Source organism: Colletotrichum lupini, chromosome 3 (assembly GCF_023278565.1).
Source record: "Colletotrichum lupini chromosome 3, complete sequence".
Taxonomy (NCBI): Eukaryota; Fungi; Ascomycota; class Sordariomycetes; order Glomerellales; family Glomerellaceae; genus Colletotrichum; species Colletotrichum lupini.
In genome coordinates this window covers 197,992-213,928 of record NC_064676.1, presented here as the reverse complement: position 1 = coordinate 213,928, position 15,937 = coordinate 197,992, and the positions used below count along the sequence as shown (strand labels likewise).

The following is a 15,937-nucleotide window of genomic DNA, read 5'->3' as shown; positions in this document are numbered from 1 at the left end:
CATGGCCGTAAACCGGTCCATCTTCCGCCGAATGCTGGCGGTAGCCGGATCCGGTGGCGCCGGGCTGGTCCCGTGTCTCGCCGCGCTCGGGCTGGTGCTCCTCCAGGTCGGCGCGGCGGTCAATCTCTGGAATTCCCGCGAGCGAGGGCAGTTCAACTTTTCGCCATCTTCGAGTTTAACGATATCCGAATTTCTAAGGTTCTTGATTGCGACTTTGCTTTTGAAACGCGAGATTCGCCGACGAAATACCAACACCGAGTACTCTTCGCTGGGCAACGGATCGGAGGACTTGGATCTTGGCGCTGATGAGGACGGACGGTCGTCTGGCGAGTACGCTGCGGAGAAGCTATCGCGACAAGCTCCCCGCATTGAAGGCGCGAGGGCACTCTGGTCTTATGTCTGGGGAGACGCGGACTTGAGATTCGGACTGATGAGGATTGCTTTACTGCAAATGCTCAGCAACAACTTGGTATGCGATGTCAAAGCGCTTGGCACTTGGCGCTGGCGCAAGATTAGATGAGGCAAAAGCTAACATTTCTTTCTCAAGTTGTTTCTCAACTATTTGGTCAGCGATCCAGGCACCGTCTCCATCACGAAGAGCGGCATCATGGTCGCAGCAGCTCTAGTCACGACGCCCGCTCTTGGACTGAAGGGCCCCAAGACCCGATGGATGGCTTTCTTGATCCAGGTAGGTCATTCACGTAGCTTCTGATATTCCAATTCAGCTGCTAAACAGGAGTAGACGTCGGGTCTGGTACTCTCCCAGTTCTACCCACAACATCGCACGAGGGCATCGACATACCAGCTTCCCCTCTACGTCAGCATTGTCGGCCAGGCCAGCTTCAGTGCCTTATCCGACATCCACAGCGAGAAGCTTTTGAAGGCTACCGAGTTGAGCTCAAACGGCGCAAACATTGTCTTGGGAGCATTCGGTGCGATGCTCAACCTGCTCGTGCATGCACTTGTGCGACTATACAGCTCCTTCGAACCCACTTTCTTCGGCGGCTACGACAGCAAGGGCTTGTCAGTGGTGTTCATGACCACACTTGTAGCTCTGATTACTACGGTTGCACAGAAAAGTACGTTTTAGACACCGTCCCACTTGGGGGTTCTCGAAGAAGATTGCTGACGTTATACAGGGGTCGACTCATGGGTGAGATGGTTCATCAACGACACCACAAGTATTGTGTTGATGCTTGTGTCCGCGCACTTCTTCTTGTCTCGATACAGCATGTTCCTCATACCCGGCACAGTGCTCATTTTCATCGCTTCGCTGGCATACATGAAGTATGCTCCCCTGAAAGAGTATATTAGTTCGTCTCCAGTGGATGACGTGCCGAACTCTTTTGCGCCGCCTCCATCCTACAAGGTCGGTCATCTTAATGAAGTACTGTGATCGAGGCATACTAACGCTATTGCAGAAAGCAAAGTTCGGTCTTCTTACCCTTGCCAGCTTTCTCGGCGCAGGCATCATCCCCTATGCAACACTTTCCGAACTCCCGCATACCCCCGAGTACCGACTCGTGATGAGAGATGACACCGACGGACACTGCTCGACACCCCCGGCCGAAATCATCACACCCTTCACGGACAAGCAAGAACCGTACAAGATCTCGACAGGTCCTGGCAACCTCACTGCCTCACCCTTTAGCAACACGCTCGCAATGATTCGCTGGAATGCGAAGCGCATGGAGCGCGTGCCTCTCCTCATGAAATACAAGCCCTTTTACCACACCGTCCACATCTCCATGCCGGAGATGGTCGAGGATAAGCCCGAAGACTGGCACAATCTCACGCACTCGCAGTACCCACACCACGAAACAATTTACATGCAAGTCGCCAGGACAATGAAGCTCATACTCGACGAGCAACCCGATATCGAAGGGTTGATGTACTTCCACTTCGACTCCTGGATCGACCCGATGGCTTGGGTCGATGAGAACCGCGAGTCCATCTGGTTCCCGACATCTCACAACACACGGCAGTTCGAGGGCGACGGCCCGCGGTACATGTGTATGACGGACTGGCAGAAGTTTCCGCAATGGTGGGGTTGGTACCACAAGTGGAACGAGAAGGCCGTCACCGTCAACGGCGAAATTATCCGGATGAACCGCGGCTACACGATCGAGGAAAAGGAGTTTTGCGTAGGCTGGTCGGACATTTTCTACATTCCTCGACATTTCTTTGCCGACTTTATTTTTCTGTCATCGGTCTACGGTTGCGCGGACCTGTTCCACGAGGTCGCAATTCCGACGATGCTCAACATTATCGACCGGAGCCGGAGGAGTGAGAAGGCCAAGTTCCAGTCGGTCATTGACCGTATCGGAGACTGCTGGGGAGGATGCTGCGATGATTCAGCAACGGCGCATGACGTCAAGTGGACGAGGTGTGGTCACAGGCTGAATTACTTGAACCAGGAGGTGATTGATGCGCATTACAGCCGGTTAGACGAGCAAACTGCATGGCTTGGTCAGGCTGAGAGACAAAAGTCTGGAGGCGAAAGGCGTTGATGGTTTGTTTTGTGGAACATAGGTCTACCGGGGCATTAGAGTGGACATAGCGTGTATTTGTTTCTGGCACTTGTAACATTATTTGAGGTGCAAAAAGTATCTAGCATTGAAACGGACAGAACATAACTTGAAGAAATTGAACACGACAATTGTATCTTAGTTGATCGGAGATACTGTCTTTGCACGTGCAACAGCGAATCAGCAACTTGAAGTACGCTTAGGTGTTGAAGCTTCGAACTACACTATTGAGGCAGGGTGTAGAAGAGGTATGGACGGTGATCATGTTGAAGTATTGTGCGGGTGTCCTAGCTGCGTCACTGTTTGTAGTACACCATGGCGGGTGTTTGTTTAATGTGGCTCCGCATGTACCTGGCAAACACTGCCCAACATCAATCTATTACTAACACAGATAAAGAGAGAATGCTGAGATCTCTTGCTGGTGTGACAGATTCAGATGCCATCATTTCATCCACCGTTCAAAATCGGTAGGTGCCTCAAGACGCTCGTGACATAGAACTCACATGAAAACTGTCTTGATTTGGCCAAACCAACGAACGGTCACTACCTAAGTAAAATAGTTTCAAGCTGCCAAAAGTTATCTCTATACCTACTTCAACTTGGCACTGTGCTTCTCCTACACTCCCCTTGGGTAATTAGTACCAAAGTTCAGTTCGTGCTGATGATTGATTGCAAGGGGTTCTCGATGGTTACACAAGTGATATACACGTGGACAAAGTATTGTAGCTGAGCTAGCATGATCATCATCGCATATATGCCTTAATGAGATTTTTTTGGTCATCTCATAGTGGACTTTTTCAAGGAAAGAACAAAGGCATATGGACTTGATGGCCGCCGTTTGCTCCTTCCACCTATGTCGTTACTCAGTCAACACAACTTTTCAGGCAGCGAAGGCGGTCAGTTGGAGATACAAGACACTCTTTTGCATTCGAACGCCTTCACAGAATACTCTTTGAGTATTTATACGTTGAATCAGTAGCTCTCAGACCTCCCTACCTTTCTTCGATATCTCTCTCACCTCCCACCGCCATTGCCTGTTGACGAGATCTCCTTCCACTATTCACATCATCAATCACAACCAAGAAACAGATAGCACAGCCTCTAAAATGAGATTTCAAGGTAAGTTTGTTCAAATCCACTCAAGTATCCATCATGAAGAAAGCCTGACAGTAAATCACAGTTCTTCTCACTGGTGCTACCGCCCTTGCCATTGGCGTCGCTGCCGGCCCCAGCATGAACCCCCACAAGATCCGTCAGGACCTCAACGACAGAGATGGAGTCGACACCATCAATATCAAGGCCCAGGATACTGTCCTCCAGACTCGCGAATGCGACATCGTCTGCCCTATCAGCAAGCTCTGGTGCGAGTACCGCCCTTATAACTACCGCTGCGACAGCTCCGGCAAGCTTCGCTACGATCAGCGCCATACTGACTGTGAGAATGCCTCCTGGGGCTGTACCTGCGGCTGCGACTGGCGTGTTCCTGGCATTGAGTCTGTGAAGGAGACGGAGAAGGCTTAGGAGTATTGAGCATGGAAGCCACAGGGATGATTGATCATTGGAAAGCATGACAGACTCGGTATCTTGGGTGTGCATCAGGAGCAGTCAAGTTCGGGATTAAGATTCACAAGGAAAGATCAAGTCTCAGAACGACAAGTTTCGCGCTATACCATGAATACCAATAAATATTACCATGACAAAGGAATCAATCTCTGTCCTATAAGCTTGGATATAGCCTGTACGCACAATGCGCTTCGTTGATGTTGAATGAGGACAGTCTATTGAGGTGATATTCCTACGCACTCAGCGACATATGCTTCCCAAACATTTAGGAGGTCTTCGTATTGCTCGCCTTGGCTCATCATGTTGCCATTTCTCTCATACTTTATCCAGTCGATCCTGCCCGGTGCTTATAATTCTCTGTTTATGTAAGTCGAGGTTACGATATCTTCTCCTACACACACATGCTCTTGTGCTGAGCACTTGTATCTACGCTGCGAAAAGAGGGAGGACATATAAGACAGCCAGCCACAGACACCATAGCTTCGCTACAATACCGTCAGACTTCTCATTCCGCCTCACCATAGTCAATGCAGCCATTAAGGCTCCCACTCCAATAGGAGCCGCCCAGGCCGCCGGTTGGAGGTTCCAGAACAGTGGACACGCAGTAGACCACAGCAAGACCATCACAGCCAGCCCGCCCCGAGCAATACCCTCGCCATAGAGCAGCGGAATGGTCTTGCGACCCCTAGCTTGATCTCCCTCCATATCTGGGAAGTCCAACGCTTGGACTGTAGTGGCGATGACGGCCCCGGTCACCCCGATCCAAGCCCACGCCTTCGGAAGGAGATCACCGCCAGAGATGACCTCTAAAGCCCCAGCACTGAAACACATGATGCCGCCCGTGTTGATCGCGTTGCGCGCCCAGATATTGATACTGCTCCCGTCGAGATCGTTGTACATCCATAGAAGCGTCATCATCGATATCGTTGGTTTGAATCCACCCATAAACGCGCTTACTGTAACCACGAGAGGTATCATGCCGAGAAGAAGTCGTTGGGCCTGTGCGGGCGTCAACCGCTTCGCAGCCAGTGGCCGCCAGGGTTTGTTATGCTCATCTTCGACGATGGAGTCCGCGAGTCGCTGGTTTGAGATACCGCACACGATCAAGTTGAGCCATATCCATAGGACTGCCAGGGGTAGTCTCTGAATATTGGAGTATTTCGTTTGATCGATTGCTGTCGTGAGTGATTCCCGACTGAACACAGCTGCTGTGATGAAGATGATTTGAGGCGCTAGTACGGTCTTGATATCGCTTTTAGTGAATAGATAGAGAGTCTTGAGATGAAAGGATGCGGTTTGTGCCTGAGAAGGATCAATACAATGCTTACGGGAGCTTTGCGCAACGTCCAAGCGGAGATGTTTTCTTACCAAAGTTCTGCGCTTAGGCACAGATCTGTAAAGTTCCGGAGCGGGAGCGCCCGAAGGCTTTTCTGCCAAGATGTTGTTCTCAACAACTGTCATTTTGTCGGTCGTATGACAGATCTTTCCTACCAAACCAAAATGTCGCTAAGGATATGAACTGTCAATGCTCCTGATGCTGGCTGGAAGGTGGAAATCAACCTGCTATTTCAATCAGTCGCCAGACTACCAAGGGCGTGGGGAAGTCCGCGCCGAAGATGGCAGTTTGCTTGGCCGGAAAGTCCAAAAATTGTGGATGTGACGACATCGTCTGATGTTTCCGTGTCTGCGCGCCTCGCAACATTGAGAACTGTATCCTGGCAAGAGACGATTGGAGGGTTTCCGTGAAGCAGGCCGGGTTACCCGAAGCTGCGGGACGAATTTCCAAAGGAGAGTCCAGTCGGGGACATTTGCTGAGGATAACTCTTTTAACTAAGTCTAATCCCGGTATAAGATTTCGGGAAGCTGAACTCTAGCTGCCTCGTAGCTAAGCGTGAAGGTCGAACTAGCAAACGCAGCTTGTCTCGGGCTGGCCGCACCGCCGCAGTATTTCCCTCTTGAGTCGAATTGGGCCGTGTTACATATTTCGAACACGTTCCTAACCTAAATTGTGGAGAGCTGAAAAGTTCGCGGCCTCGCATCAGATAGCGAGCATCCTTAGTACGGTGATAAGCTTCAGCTTTCAAGTTCGACGCCACAGTCTCGTTTGGTCTAGCCCTGCGCCACACAACATATCAACATGTTCACCGCTAGAGTACTAAACAGTCAAGACATGCATCACCCTGGTGTACTTGATGAGATTGAGAAAACGAGACTGATGGAATGCACTCCGGGCCCACCATCGATGTTTGAAATTCGATATCTCGGCTAGATGAAAGGCATTCGATCACATTCCACAAGCAAGGGGAGCAAGCAATAGTATCGAATTCCAGTACCTTGGTATGATCAAAGCCATACAGGTGTGCTATTGATATAGATCCTGTAAGCTGGGATGATGTCTTTCGCAATTTATCGGTCATGATGTGGTGTGCAATTGAAGCTTATTTATCGGCAAGACTGCTCATAATACCAAGTAAAGCAGCAACGACTAGAAGCGGTCAGTCAGCGCGCTCTGTTTGAACCTCCTTCAATACGGAACATGGGATACTTACAACCTCCTGCTGTCACAATGTAGGATGCGATAGACCACGCGGTCTGAATGGTGGTCAGGTCCGTCCAGTCCTTTGAGTTGAACCACAGTCCGATGACGAGGCTGAGCACCACTGGTATAAGAATCACGACGGCAATCCTAGCGACGGACCAGCCCAACACGATTTCAAGTGAGTACTTCCCGTTGAGTACGTCATGCGAGTCGTTGTTGAGTTCCTGGTGCATCCAGTCACCCCAGGCAAGTGCGATGTGCTCAGGGACTCGCCATTGCTTGTACGTATGCAGGAGCAATTGCAGATCTGCAGCACCGTTGTTGTCAAGGTCGACACGTTCATGAGTCCCTTCTTTCGCATTGCACTACAGAAGAGATTAGCGAAATGTCCATTACAGCGTAGATGTCGTCGATTAGGAACCAAGAAAGAGCTTCAGGTTCTAAGTGACTTACCTTATAAAGCCGGAATCCTTTCACGTGTCTGAGAGATAAGAACGTTTTCCAGAAACCGCGTAAGCGGAATATCTCTCGACTGAGCTCTCTGAATAAACCTTTTGGCTGATGGCAGAACATGACTCTTTCGATTGGGTTGGGTTGGCCGCGGCGAAAGATGCCCAAAACCACATAGACCGGCAAGCCTCGGGCTATCGAAGCTGTGAAAGACGTCCGAGATATACCAAACATACGAGTATTGAATATCATTCCTTTGGTTCTCAAGTCCGCAGTTCCTTCAGGCAAACGTTCGGCTGATGGACCAGCACCCCCTGTCTCGACATCATGCCCTCCATCCAACTTTGCCACTTGTCGAAATTCGGCTGGATACGGAAATCTGCCTTCGCACGAGATCTCGAAAGAAGTAGAAAGTACATCGCGACCCTCAAATTGGGTTTTTGTGTGTCCTCGTCGTGAACGGATGCACTGATTTTGTTGACTAAGAATGTTCTCGTACGAATACAGTGCCCAAGAGGCATCTAGGTAGAACTTCCACGTCCGTTCCGGTATTGGTTCCGTCGGCGCTCGCTTGCCTAGGGATATTTGTCTCTGTGGCCCGTTATTTAGCGATTGTCCGTTGATACTATCATGATCATCTTGCTCATCCGTAGTCGGCACTGCCCTAGTTTCGTTAATGCTCACGTCGCCAGGGCTTCTGACTTCATCAACATTTGCTGCCATTCCTGGTACAAGATGACTCTCTAGAATGATGTCGGTCAATCCAGAAAAATGGAGGGTCTACTCCGGAAGGATGGACAGTAACAGAATGAGAGATGCGAAATTGACCTCGAGACGGGTGCTACGCAAATGGGGAAAAGGGTCGACGACATCTTTATCAGGCTCTAGAGGATTGGTAGGGCGTTCACAGCCAGTAGGATTGGACTCTGTCTCACCCAAATCTCACTAGGTTGTTCAGCTGGAAGCACCTCCTAGCTTGGCTGCGTCTCAGCCGTGGTAATCAGCGAAGCTCATTTGCTACTCGCGTGAAGAGGAGATGCTCAAGAAAAAAGATTGGCTGTACGAGTGGCAAGTCTCGAATGTCCTAGACTTATTTCCTCAGCAAAGTTACAAAAGCACGCTAGATGCAGGCTGCTCTTGGAAATTACTCGTCCTTGGATGTGTCCGTCGCAGAATACCAGCGGATGGCTGAGTCGCAAGGCACAACAAGGCTTTGGTCCTTCGAGATGGGGCATACACAGAAAGAACTTCGCACGAGGGGTCGATTTTGTTGTCTCAGATGGTATAGTCAATGTTGAGATCAAGTCTATTGAGCACAGCCTGTTACACCATCCAAATTGGTGTTCGCGCATTCCAGGTTATCAGGTGCTACGACCTAAGGTATGGTCATGGGATGCTCACTGTCGGTATTCAGACTTGTTTGAACGTGAAAAAGATTTATTTTACTGTTATCCAGACATTACTAATATTATCCAGAGTCATAATTCGTCCATCGTATCAATCCTCCACTTAAATATTTACTAAACAACCAAAGACTTACGCCTGCACAGGGGTAATCTGGGCGGTAGCCTTTAAGTCTCTGCTGCTCCATCCCAGGCTGAGAGTGAACTCGCCCTCGGGAATGAGCCACTGCTGCGAGACAACGTCCCAGTAGCTGAGATCACGACGCATCAGCTCGAAACCGACCTTCTTGGTCTCACCGACGGCAAGGGGAACCTTCTCGAAGCCGCGAAGCTGCTTGGGAGGAGTGCCGGCGGGCGTGGAGTCGGGGAAGGTGACGTAAAGCTGGGGAACGGCGGCACCCTCGACATCGCCAGAGTTGGTGATGGAGACGGTGGCGTTGTAGATGGTCTCCCAGAGGGCGGGATTTCCACCGGGCTCGACAGGGCGCTGCTCAGGGGCGGAGGTGATGTCCTGCTCGACGGGGCTGGCCTCGAAGTCGGCGACCTCGAAGGTGGTGTAGCTGAGACCGAAGCCGAACTCGTAGCGGACAGAGATATTGTGGGCGTCGAAGTAGCGGTAGTCAATCTCGAGCTTCTCGTCGAACCAACTCTGCCAATCGTACCAGCCGGTGGTGTTGATGCCAGTGGTGGGAGGGGCGTTGTAGTCGGTGCCGTTCAGGGCAATGGTGTAGGGGAGTCTGGCGGAGGGGTTGACATCGCCGTAGAGGACGTCGACGAGGGAGTTACCGGACTCCTGGCCAGGGAAGTGGGCGGCGAGGATGGCGGTGACGTTGGGGTGGTCGGCCCAGGGGAGGTCGTTGATGCCGGAAGAGTGGGTGACGACAATGGTGTTGTTGCAGTCCTTGGCGACGCTCTCGACGACGTCGTTGCCGTCCCAGTCGACGCTCAAGTGCTGGCGGTCAGCGGCCTCCTCGGCCCAGGTCTTGAGGAAGACGAGGCAGACCTCGGGGGCCTTGGGAACCCAGAGGTCGGTGACATTGGAGTTGATGATGAGGGTGTTGTTGAGCCACTGCTGGACGAGGGCACCATCCTTGGAAGCGCGAGCCTTGATGGCTTCAAGGGGGGTGACAAGGTAGGTCAGGCGACCGGTGCCGGAGCCACCACCAGCGACGAGAGTGCCGTACTCGAAGTCAGCCTGGTTGTAGAATCCCTGAGTGTCCTCGCCAGCATCGTTGCCAAAGACAGCGATGGACTTGGGAGCCTTGAGGGGAAGAGCCTTGTTCTCATTCTTGAGGAGGACGGCGGCGGCGGCGCCGTGCTTGCGGATCAGCTCACCGTGGTTCTCACGAACATCACGGCTGCGCTCGCCGGTGAGATTAAACTCGCGAACCCAGGTGGATCTGGGGGAGAAGGTGTTGAGGTCGCCAGAGGAGGGGTCGACGGTGGGGTAGTCCTTGTCCTGGTTGAGCCAGTAGTAAGGAGTCATAATGCGAACGATCATGTCATCAACGCGGGCGACGTTGAGAGTACCGTTGTTGACAGCAGTAGTGACGTTGCCGCCGAAGAAAGATCCAGACTTCCAGTCCATGCCGTACCTGCCAATGCCGCCAGGCATATCCATATCGAGACCGGCCTCAATGGCAGCAACACCGGTGTGGGTGGCACCCCAGTCGGACATAACGTAGCCATCAAATCCAAGCTCAGTCTTCAGAAGACCGTTCAGAGACTTGGAGTTCTGGCATCCATAGGAACCGTTGATACGCTGGTAAGAGCACATGAAGGAAGAAGCCTTGGCCTTGACAGCGTTGGCGAAAGGCCAGATGTAGAGCTCGTGGGCGGTTCTGTCGTCAACGTTGGAGGAGAGGGCCTGCTCCTCGATGTCTGTAGCGGTACCATTGGGGTCGAAAGTCGGGTTGCGCATGGTCTCCTGCTCGTTGAGGATCCAGTGCTTGGCAGTAGCCTGGACACCAGCATCCTGGTGACCGGTGATAGTTTTTTCCATGGCGACACCAGTCAGGTAAGGGTCGGGACTGAAGCCCTCCCAGTTTCTGCCGGAGTAGGCACTGCGACCGAGGGGGCCAGCGACGGGGCTTTGAGTAGTCAGTAAGTGTTAGCCATAATGAGTGTACGGAGATGGACAAACCTGAGAGCAATGTGGGCGCCCTTGGCCTTGAACTCCTTGCCCATGGCAAGACCTCTCTCGTAGAGGATATCTTTATCCCAGGTGGCTGCAGCAGAGACACCGGCGGAGAAGACACTGGCGTAGTCGGCAACACGGATGGACAGGGGACCATCCTGAAGGCAGAGGCCCTGGAAACCAAGACGAGGGATAGCGACGATGTTTCCGACGCAGGGACCGGGTTGGCCAGTGACCATGTCGGCCTTCTCCTCGATGGTCAGTTGAGAGACGAACTCCCTTGCCTTGGCGAGGGCATCCTCCCAACCGGTACCAGTGATGTTGGCTTCATCGTTGAGTTAGTTAATCTGTTACCAAACTTAGAGAACCGAGAAACTTACGGGAAGGATAGACTGGCTCAGAGTCCCCGTAGGGACCGAGGATGGTGGTGTTCACCGGCTGAATCCAGCTGAAGGCATCTTCAGATCGGTCACCAGAGTCATACGCCTGAGCGTTGACTGAGGGTGCCAACAGAAGACCGGATAGGAAGAGAGACAGAGCTGCGGACATTTTGAGATCCTTGAGCTGTTGACTTGCGGCTTGTGCTGAAGATCCTAAAATTCCATCGATTGGGGGTTACATGCCGTTCTTTATATGTTACCTGTTCATCGTCGGCAGCAACGTCAGTCCACCATATCCTCGTCGCCCTCGCACTCTGCTCGCCGGTGGCCTGGTTAGACCCCTCCTCTTCCCCGTAACCTCCGCGCGGGCAACGACAAAGTCGAGGAAAACTTGATCATGATGGTAATGCACATCGTCATGGTCCGGAAGTCGGCCCCGCACCGGTTGACACCCGAAAGATGCTCACCAAGGGGCGAAGTGGTGGGATATTGGGCAGGGTAATCAGCCGTAGATTTTCCAGCGACGCACGCGATGACTACACTAGGCTTAGTCTCTAGATGGTTGCCAAAACGACGGCAAGGTCCGGAAAAGGCTCTGCTATACACGTGGGGAGGCGGAATCTTGCCGAGTCTCCAGTCTGACTAGAGGTGGCCACAAATCGTCAAATGGGTTGTGGGGTGTAATTCTCTTAACGGCGGGTATGACTAGTCATAGAATCGCTGGAACAGCTGTTAAGCGGGAAGATCGAGTCATTGGGCCTCTAGAACAATAGACTCTTTCATCAGATCTCAGCATCCTTCACCGCCCGGCTTCCAAAACTACCAGCGACAACTCCGCATCAGGCCGACTGCTGGATGTCAACATGGGGTCGCTTTACCGACGACGGGCAGAGTCTCCAGAGTACGGAGTAGAATGGAGTAATAATCACAAATGGCGCGCCTGACTGTCGGTGTTTGCGCCGTAGCATTCAAAGTTAACTTCCGGAGAACTGCCGCTGTGGGCGGGACAAGGAACACGAGCCAATATGTGGGGGATGCGGATCGGGTGACAGCTGGAAAACCTGGAGACTCCAAGCCTGTGTTTTCCTGAGCGAACCCCCGGTCCGAACACTCTCTCACCTCACTCAGAGCTTGCTCCGTACCGGCTTTTCAAAGAGCAGAAGACCGCCCCCGGCCTAATCCCAGCCACCCCCGCCCCCGCCGTTAAGGTGAGTGGACCACTGGGACACACGACTTTGTGTGGAAGTCCGACATTGCGCCGACACTAGAGGACTCTAGACGCAGGTTTTTTCTTTGAAATTTCTTCGTGATGGCGGTTGGAGTAGGTAGCTCTTTGGGGGAATCTCTTCACGAACACTCAGAAATTGAGGGGACTCTGGGGGCCAAGGCCGTGGAACTGGTCGTCCCAAATCGGAGAGAAAGAATACTCTGTCCCAGTGCCCCCGGCTTCCCCGCACATCTAATCGGCCCTGTTCTTCGCCCTCGGGTCATGATTTACGCTGAAAACCGAGCCTCGTGCTCCTTGGAACATGTCATTGAGAAGGTCGAGGAGCCTGCCGCCGGTAAAACAACGGTTATTTAGTAACGCTGAACTGTAGATCGGCCGATTAGCGCGGAGTCCGGTCTTAACGCCAAGAGTCCGTCTTGATCCATGGCAGAAAAGCCGTTCACGATGCCGATGATGGTAAAATAGTTGCGTACGCGACTTCATCCTCCCGATATCCCCAGTGTCCCGGTGTGAGAGGTCTCGTGAGCGGCGCCTACGTCATGATAATTCCACGCCCGGGCAGAATGCCGGCATTCGATGCTAGTAGACTGCTGGATAAAGCAATTTGTGGGATATCCAGGCCCCATCAAATCACCGTGCCACTCCTCCCCAGCAGACCACACCCATGGGGAAACAGTTGAGTTTTGTGGAGTTGCCCATGCAAGTATTGGAGAACTAGACCTGTACCGCCTCTCAGGGTTTGTCAGCCCTCAGCTGGAGCCTGGGTTGCCATGCGGGTACCTTGACTGATGTTTGCCTGTCACGCACTCCTCCATGTTCGTGAGGCTCCTTCGGAATCCGATGCTGTTCCCATGATGGTTATTGTGGAGTTTTGGGGTTCTTCTTTTCATACAGGGGTCGGAGCGCGAAGTGCTCAAGCGTCGATCTATTCGGCCCTTTTCATCACGCATTGGAAATTGGACGCGCAGCTTTTAACCATAACCTCATGTTCCGGGGTTAAGGTCATATCATACCATAGCACAGATTCAATCATACAATGGTGATTTCCGGATACAGAGCCATCGAGGTTCCTTGGTGTTCATTTCATAGCCGAGGTCAACCTCGGCAGTAGCCCTGTTTCCGGGTTCCGACATCGCGAGCCTGAAGTGGGGAATCAAGAGTGAATGATCCGTTACTTGCGCAATTGAATCGAAAAGACATCTGTATTTTTTTCTCCTTCTTTTCGATCTGACGATGGGTGTTGACAGGACTGTCGACTGAGTCCGATCTTCAGCAACTACATATGTTTCTTGAATGATGTCTGGTAACGCCTTGTAGGCCCATAGTTGATCGTCACCACTCACTTGCGCGGCAGTCCTACATCTGGGTACTCTATGATTTGGACGTCCAACTTCTATCACAAAATGAGCAGAATTGGGGGTTTTTGGAGACGAGTTCGATCGCCAGTCCGTTCAATGTTCGTGAGTCAGAAGTCTTCACCTATCAAACTGGGTGAAACGTGACTACTTATCACTAAGAGTCTAGTGAGCGACCATATGAGTGCCATGATGCCGGGATGTATCAAGCAGTAGAACATACATATGAGTGCAAACGCAGGGCAACGTCGTGTGATGTGACATACGAGTGCCCCGCTGAGGCTCAACTCATCGAGATGTTCCTGACTCTATTGTCGTCATGGGACATCGGCAAGATGCCAGGAATCCAATTCCGTGGACCCTGCTTGCAGACTTCCACTGGCGTCGATCGTTTGCGGCTCTCCTTAAACCAGCTGCCAGTATTCCGATCTATCCCCGCTTGGGTAAGTGTGTGGTCGTGTGAGCAGCGGAGTGGCTGAGGAGGAATCGTTCCAATCATGTGAGCAGTTCTACTCAAGTCACTGAGCGTAAGCCCTTTGATCTCTGTAGGGCCCAGGTCTGATTTCCTCGCCCACAACAATGTGTGAGATCAACGAGCATCAAGCGTTCAAGGCCACGGCACTTTGAATGCTACTATATCGTACTCGGAAGCCTGCCAGGCTTCTGCGACGAGACGTTGAGACGCTTGAGTGATTGAAGACACATGAGCGTGGAAATATTCCCATTGTTTAGCTCTCGTAACAAGCACTTGGTGACCAGCACAACTATCCACAACTGGGTCCAATCTAGGTGTCATTACAAAGCTGAGATGAAGCGAAAGGTTACCAGCCTGTACTTCGGTCATGCTTGAACAGCACGGGCAAAGCAGATGTTGACTCATGTTGGTACGATTGGTGAAAGTAACTATCCCGTCACGTGCGCAGTCACTAACGAGGTCCCGCCGCTTGGATATACGTCTGCCTCTATCTCCGTACCAAGGCTTAGTCGACCTATTTCACAGAAGGTGGACCTTCAGTCATAGTACTTCCAGTGACAGCGGATTGTGCATGAGCCTGGATCTGATATCAGTCTGCTAATCTCAGTGAACTTAGCTGGTTTACGCTCAACTGTAAGTGAAGAGTAAGTTTCCCGAATATGACGTGAGGTTCTTCACTGACAACATCCCTTAAGCCTTTACAGATGCCCAGACCCACCCGTGCGGGTTCAAACATTGACTCTGTTCAGTCAACCTTATTTGTAACTCAAAGTGCTTGAATCATCACCAGCGGTTTACATACCTTGAATAAAAAAAACACATAATTTCGGAACTTTGACTTGGTCCTATGCCCCCAGATATTTTTGTCGGTGGATAATTCTTGATTAACGTACTGATGTCCCATTTTAGCCTTGATATCTAGTGTGGTATGGATGCTCTTGAGCTTTAAGGCACATCCTACTAATAAGTCAAAGCACCCACTTTTGGGCACCCCCCCCTTTTGGGTACCCCCAAAAATCCCTCCCAGCCACCACATTAAAACCCTACCTATTATTTTAATTTAACATAATAATTACAAAAATCGTCTAAATGCATTCCTTTTTAGCATACTTACTAATTAATAAGTAATAATATCGTATATTAAAAATAAGCTCTAATAAGTACTTAATATTATTAAAAACGGTCTCTTTATTAAAAGGGCCTCGATTAAGTTCGGGGTTCCTAGGATAATACTTTAGGGTCGAAAGAGAGGCTATTAAATAAGGGCGAGGGTATTTATAGAGCTTTAAAGGCTTCTTTTATAATAAAAAGACTAGCTAGCTTAGTAAATTTATATATAATATTACTTAGGTATTATATTAATTTATAAATAGGTTAGGGAATTCGTTAAGCAAGTTCTAAGGTCCTAGGGGGATAATAAACTACTTAGTAAGAGATAGATTAATACTTTTATTAAAAGGAATTTATTAATAAAGGTTTAGAAAAGTTATTTAATCGATTCGCGCTATATTAATAGAGCTATTACTAATATAATTAAATAATAGTTTAGATTACTTAATATACTAGAGATTAGTAGTATTAAATAAGCTAATAAGTATAATATAAATAAGATTAGTATAATAAAGGGTAAAGGAGCTAATAGGCTAGTCTTAGGTATAGTAGAGGCTATAGTAGTACGAAAAAAAGAGCTTAGTTCGCGTACTTAGATAACGATTATTAAGTATATTTTTACTAATAGTAGAGCTATTAAACTACTAGTTATTTATAAAGGAAAGTCGGTTTAATAATAATAGTTCCCTCTTTAACTTACTACTTATAATAGTTAGAAGTTTATAATAATAAATAATAACTAGACGACCGACGAGACTGCCCTTTATTA

General features: G+C 50.4%; 6 protein-coding genes across 6 annotated transcripts; 3 read left to right on the top strand and 3 right to left on the bottom strand.

The window, feature by feature from the left end:
- Position 1: 1 nt before the first annotated feature.
- On the top strand, positions 2–2,510 carry CLUP02_04789 (uncharacterized protein; the record flags this gene model as incomplete). Its single annotated transcript, XM_049283800.1, has 5 exons — positions 2–469; positions 548–688; positions 743–1,079; positions 1,140–1,369; positions 1,422–2,510. 5 exons carry the CDS (start codon positions 2–4, stop codon positions 2,508–2,510), a joined length of 2,265 nt encoding a protein of 754 aa, XP_049140943.1.
- Positions 2,511–3,634: 1,124 nt separating this feature from the next.
- On the top strand, positions 3,635–4,049 carry CLUP02_04788 (uncharacterized protein; the record flags this gene model as incomplete). Its single annotated transcript, XM_049283799.1, has 2 exons — positions 3,635–3,647; positions 3,709–4,049. The coding sequence occupies 2 exons, from the start codon at positions 3,635–3,637 to the stop codon at positions 4,047–4,049; spliced, it is 354 nt and encodes a 117-aa protein (XP_049140942.1).
- A 468-nt stretch (positions 4,050–4,517) lies between these two features.
- On the bottom strand, positions 4,518–5,552 carry CLUP02_04787 (UbiA prenyltransferase; the record flags this gene model as incomplete). Its single annotated transcript, XM_049283798.1, has 2 exons — positions 4,518–5,234; positions 5,460–5,552. The coding sequence occupies 2 exons, from the start codon at positions 5,550–5,552 to the stop codon at positions 4,518–4,520; spliced, it is 810 nt and encodes a 269-aa protein (XP_049140941.1).
- A 977-nt stretch (positions 5,553–6,529) lies between these two features.
- Positions 6,530–7,203, bottom strand: CLUP02_04786 (uncharacterized protein; the record flags this gene model as incomplete). Its single annotated transcript, XM_049283797.1, has 3 exons — positions 6,530–6,576; positions 6,641–6,995; positions 7,084–7,203. The coding sequence occupies 3 exons, from the start codon at positions 7,201–7,203 to the stop codon at positions 6,530–6,532; spliced, it is 522 nt and encodes a 173-aa protein (XP_049140940.1).
- Positions 7,204–8,616: 1,413 nt separating this feature from the next.
- On the bottom strand, positions 8,617–11,169 carry CLUP02_04785 (glycosyl hydrolase family 3 N terminal domain-containing protein; the record flags this gene model as incomplete). Its single annotated transcript, XM_049283796.1, has 3 exons — positions 8,617–10,573; positions 10,627–10,945; positions 11,001–11,169. The coding sequence occupies 3 exons, from the start codon at positions 11,167–11,169 to the stop codon at positions 8,617–8,619; spliced, it is 2,445 nt and encodes an 814-aa protein (XP_049140939.1).
- A 762-nt stretch (positions 11,170–11,931) lies between these two features.
- Positions 11,932–14,797, top strand: CLUP02_04784 (uncharacterized protein; the record flags this gene model as incomplete). Its single annotated transcript, XM_049283795.1, has 17 exons — positions 11,932–12,078; positions 12,131–12,208; positions 12,279–12,306; positions 12,362–12,562; positions 12,664–12,834; positions 12,905–12,969; positions 13,053–13,104; positions 13,285–13,373; positions 13,476–13,526; positions 13,583–13,688; positions 13,746–14,026; positions 14,091–14,100; positions 14,172–14,223; positions 14,283–14,422; positions 14,507–14,586; positions 14,652–14,691; positions 14,754–14,797. 17 exons carry the CDS (start codon positions 11,932–11,934, stop codon positions 14,795–14,797), a joined length of 1,635 nt encoding a protein of 544 aa, XP_049140938.1.
- Positions 14,798–15,937: the final 1,140 nt, after the last annotated feature.